The sequence below is a fragment of the Odontomachus brunneus genome, unplaced genomic scaffold (genome assembly GCF_010583005.1).
Source record: "Odontomachus brunneus isolate Ranch 3 - 2012 unplaced genomic scaffold, Obru_v1 Obru_scaffold_258, whole genome shotgun sequence".
NCBI lineage: Eukaryota > Metazoa > Arthropoda > Insecta > Hymenoptera > Formicidae > Odontomachus > Odontomachus brunneus.
The window spans coordinates 346,234-350,474 of record NW_022639708.1 but is presented as its reverse complement, the minus strand read 5'-3'; the positions used below and the strand labels follow the sequence as shown (position 1 = coordinate 350,474).

The 4,241-nt window shown below is 30.5% G+C and overlaps 2 protein-coding genes across 3 annotated transcripts in view; one reads left to right on the top strand and one right to left on the bottom strand.

Moving 5' to 3' along the window:
- The first annotated feature begins 346 nt into the window (after window positions 1-346).
- Window positions 347-1,537, top strand: LOC116852830. The gene is made up of 2 exons (XM_032833538.1): window positions 347-635; window positions 831-1,537. Exons 1-2 carry the CDS (start codon window positions 347-349, stop codon window positions 971-973), a joined length of 432 nt encoding a protein of 143 aa, XP_032689429.1. The 3' UTR covers window positions 974-1,537.
- Window positions 1,538-1,633: 96 nt separating this feature from the next.
- Window positions 1,634-4,241, bottom strand: part of LOC116852833 (putative nuclease HARBI1) — a 4,399-nt gene continuing 1,791 nt past the window's right edge. The window contains exons 1-5 of one of the 2 annotated variants that reach the window (XM_032833542.1): window positions 3,468-4,226; window positions 2,985-3,172; window positions 2,595-2,727; window positions 2,361-2,505; window positions 1,636-2,289 (exon numbers count right to left, since the gene is read on the bottom strand). In XM_032833542.1, coding sequence (XP_032689433.1) covers window positions 1,853-2,289; window positions 2,361-2,505; window positions 2,595-2,727; window positions 2,985-3,172; window positions 3,468-3,698 — 1,134 coding nt within the window. In that variant the 5' untranslated portion in view covers window positions 3,699-4,226 and the 3' untranslated portion in view covers window positions 1,636-1,852. Of the gene's footprint in view, window positions 2,290-2,360; window positions 2,506-2,594; window positions 2,728-2,984; window positions 3,173-3,467; window positions 4,227-4,241 lie in introns of those variants that run through there. The other variant, XM_032833543.1, reaches the window with a different exon arrangement.

Sequence of the window (4,241 nt, the reverse complement as noted above, 5' to 3'; positions counted from 1 at the left end):
CATTATAACATAATGCAGTTAACTTTATTTTAGCATAACCTTTGCATTCACTTACCATTTTGCTTTTATACATTCGTTATTTAGATTATTTTGCTTATTTAAAACTCATGAATAAATGAAACTGTGTCTCTACTTGAACAGGACATTATTAATCCATCAGTACTTTTGGGATTGGCATCAACTAATGTCTCCAAAGAAAATATTATTATTGAGGAAGAAAAGGTAAATATGAAATACAAGTAATAAAACAAATACAAAGCAATAAAACTTCTAAATATAAGCATTTTGTATACACTCCATTTTCTTATTAAAGTGAATTTGTTTTTCATATTTTTTCATGTTTTTCATGCAGGAAACATCAACAAGTGAAAAAAGCATAGATAAGGAAAATACAATTTCATTTTCATTGTGCCAAGATGATATTTTGCTTTCAACTTTTAATAATAAGAAAACATATCAGTCTCATCCAATATTCCAATCTTCCAATATTGATCGAATTCCTCTCCAGTCCATTGATGAACCATGTAGCAGCAAGCAACACAATGTACCTATGTCAACTAATATGTCAACTCAACTGACAATAGCCTCAAAAGAGTCATTGACTTCAAATGCATCAAGTGTAACGAGATGCAGTAGTAAGTATTACATAGGCTACATTTCTATATTAATTATCAGTATAGAAAATCTAAACTATACATGATATAAACTAAAAATTTTCAATATTGACAGTAAATATCTGAAAGTAGGTATAATACATATACTTCAGCATTACTCAATATTATTATTATTATGTGCTTATTATGTATTGACAAAAATTATCATTGTTACAGGAAAACGTCCGAAAACCTCTGCCGTAGAAGAAACACAACAACATATTACAAATACGTTAGACAATCAAAATGAAAATTTCCAGGTATACTACCCAATTTTCGACACACAATTTAGAGTAGATTTTCTGAAACAATTCATTTAGTTACTATGTATGCAAGAGTTTTTACTGTGTATTCAGTGAAAAAAAGCAAATGGAATGGACGAATCAATATCATTGACGTCTAAGCGACGTCTGATAGACGTCAATCGACATGTAATCAATGTCGATTTCATTGCTATTTCTCAATGAGGTACACTTCCTATTTCCTCATACGTATAGATACAAAGTACAAAATCGTTCAGAAGCGTATTTATAATTAAAATTACAACAATATTCTAATATATTTCCACCTATTACTAGGCAATGGTTGTGACTTTAAACCGGATTGCTTCTGCAACCGAACAGCAAACTGAACTTTTCAAGACATTGATAGAAACATTAAACGTTTTGTTTAAAACTATCTGAGTTCTTAGGAAGAAAACGTAATGGTTTAAAATTGTATGTTTTGTTTCAATATATTTTATTGTTTAGTTTATTTTCTAAAGAGATAATGCAAGGACAAAACTGTAATATGCATTATAACATAATGGAGAAAACATAATGGTTAAAAATTGTATGTTTTGTTTCAATATATTTTATTTTTTAGTTTATTTTTTAAAAAGATAATACAAGGACAAGACTGTAATATGTATTATAACATATATATATATATATATATATATATATATATATATATATATATATATATATAATAAAGTATTTATAAAAATGACAATTATCTTTCATTACTTATCATTTTATCATGTTTAATTTCGTAAACCAAACTGAGTTCGAAGAATTGTCCTTTGTACTCTTCTCGCTTCTACTAATCTGTTTCCGATATTTAATTGTTCTTCATCTGGGGTGTATATCAGTTGGACACGGGGCAATTGGACACGGTCCAATCACAAGTCGCTGTTCCAAGGGATCCTACAAATGTCTTTAATCACACGGTGCTGTGATTGGCTGTGTCCAAATGCACCGTGTCCAAGTGCACCGCTTCCCTTCATCTGCACCAGCAATTTCTAACGCTCTAACGCGATTATGTGCTTCAATATTCTGTTGAAGTGCAGCTCTTTGCACGGCTGCAGCTTCACTCTCTTCGTTAATATCATATTCTTTATCAATAAGATTATAACTGAGTCTTATATTGTGTAATACTGCACAAGCTATAATTATATTTGACGCCATGATGGGTGCGTAATGTAGCACACGATGACTAAGAAGACATCTCCACACATTTTTTAAAAGTCCAAAAGATCTTTCGATACAATTTCTTGTAGATGTGTGACACTGCGTATATCTTGCTTCTGCGCTTTCTGCTGCTGCATCTGTGATAGGTGTCATCAGCCAAGGTTCCAAACCGTAACCTGCATCGCCTATAATGAAATAGACATTTTTATGTATATTATTAGGTAAAGAAATATAAAATAACAATTATTATATTTACCCAAAAGCCATGTTGATCGATCTCCGGAATCATAAAATTGTTGCATAAAATCACTTACGGCAGAATATCTCCATATAAAGTTATCGTGGACACTTCCAGGAAATCTGGCATTGATGTTTAAGATTTCCAAATCGTGTGATGCTATCTTATTATAAATAATACAAGCATTAAGTTTCTTTTTGAAATGTATTTAGTACATTATATATTATGTATTTCTGTTGTAAGTCTACTTACTGCCTGAACATTAATGGAATGAAAACCTTTATGGTTTAAATATGATTCCTCGTGATGTGTTGGTCTTACAATAGCAACATGAGTGCAATCTATGCAGCCTATTACTCCTTTAAAATTTCTTTCCTTTTGAAATCTGTAAAAACATATTGTAAACAATATCATAAAATAATTATGGCAAAAACTATAATTCAGTTTGTGTGTGTGAATAGATAATTTTTTTATTTAAAGTATTTTTAAGAAAATATCCGTTAAGAGAGTAGTGTGCAATCATGCATAAATTACTTCAATTTCATGTTAGTATTATACGTTATGTTTTCTTCAGAAAAATAATATTTGTTTATAGCCAGAGTTAAATTTTAATGGTCTTTTATAATTGTAAAAGAATATTACCTTTCTTTTAAAGCTGCTCGTTTTTCATTTGTATTTGGGAATTTGATCCACTCATTGGCAAGCAATTGTGTAATACCCATCGCTACTGCTTTTATTGCTCTGCTAGTACCTGGTTGTGATACAGATATCAGGTAATCATTACCTTTTTGATAGGAGCCTATAGCAAAGAAACGCAGTGCAGCTAGTACCTGTAAGTATTATAATTACTAACACAGTTTTTTATTACATTAAATATTTCAACAAAATCAGTATTAAATAATATAAATTGTACACACAGTCGTAGACAATAAAATTGTTTATTATGTTCAATGCAGTTCAGAACGAAGTTAATAATCTAAGAAAATTTGTTTTGAAAACTGTTCAACAAATATTCTCTCGTTGGACCATTAATTGCGTTCCGCTAGATTTCATCTAAATATAGCGGACAACTGTAGTGTTTACGATGTGTGTATTTCATAGCTTTATTCGAATTTATATAATTACCTGTGTTTCTATACTTAATCCTTTTCTTCCTTTACGTTGTAAAATACACTGAAGTGAATCACATATATAAATAACTGCTTCCTTTGATAGGCAAAACACTTTTATAAACTGTTCATTGGTTAAGTCGAATGGATTAATATTATCTCTTAACTCTTTCATTAATCTACTATTTTCCTCCTTTGCTTCTTCTTCCATATTATTTAACAAATTTATAACTATTGCACCAGCCATTTTATTATAAATCGATTGAAGACGATTTTTTAATATTGCTCTAATTTACACCGAGAGGATTAAACGCGGACTGAAATATACTGTGACCAATCACAGTTGATTTTTACAAGAATAATCAACTGCAATTGGTTACAGTATAGTTCAGTCCGCGTTTAGTCCTCTCGGTGTAAACTAGAGCACTAACTTTAGCTTGTAATGATCGCGTTATGATATTTAACGCTGTCTAGCAGCCAGCGTTAGGATTACTTTACATAACGCAAGGAAATACGTTACGAATTGCGTTAAAGTGAGTTACAGAATACAATATTCTAGTGAGATTGAGTATAACGCAAGTTTAACACTTTCTTAACACATCATTAACACACCATGCGTTAAGATTTACAGAATATGAAATAGTAAAGCATGCGTTAAAACCTTTGTAACGCATGCGTTAAGAAGTTTCAGAATAGGCCCCCAGATGCAACAATATACACACACACACACACGTGTGTGTGTGTGTGTGTGTGTGTGTGTATATATATATATATATATATATATATATAT

What these genes read in the sequence shown, in the direction of transcription:
- LOC116852830 (XM_032833538.1), top strand. Translation starts at nt 347, where the DNA reads ATGCAGGAAACATCAACAAGTGAAAAAAGCATAGATAAGGAAAATACA. An exon ending in AAGTGTAACGAGATGCAGTA is followed by an intron (nt 636 to 830) that starts GTAAGTATTACA and finishes TCATTGTTACAG; the next exon opens with GAAAACGTCCGAAAACCTCT.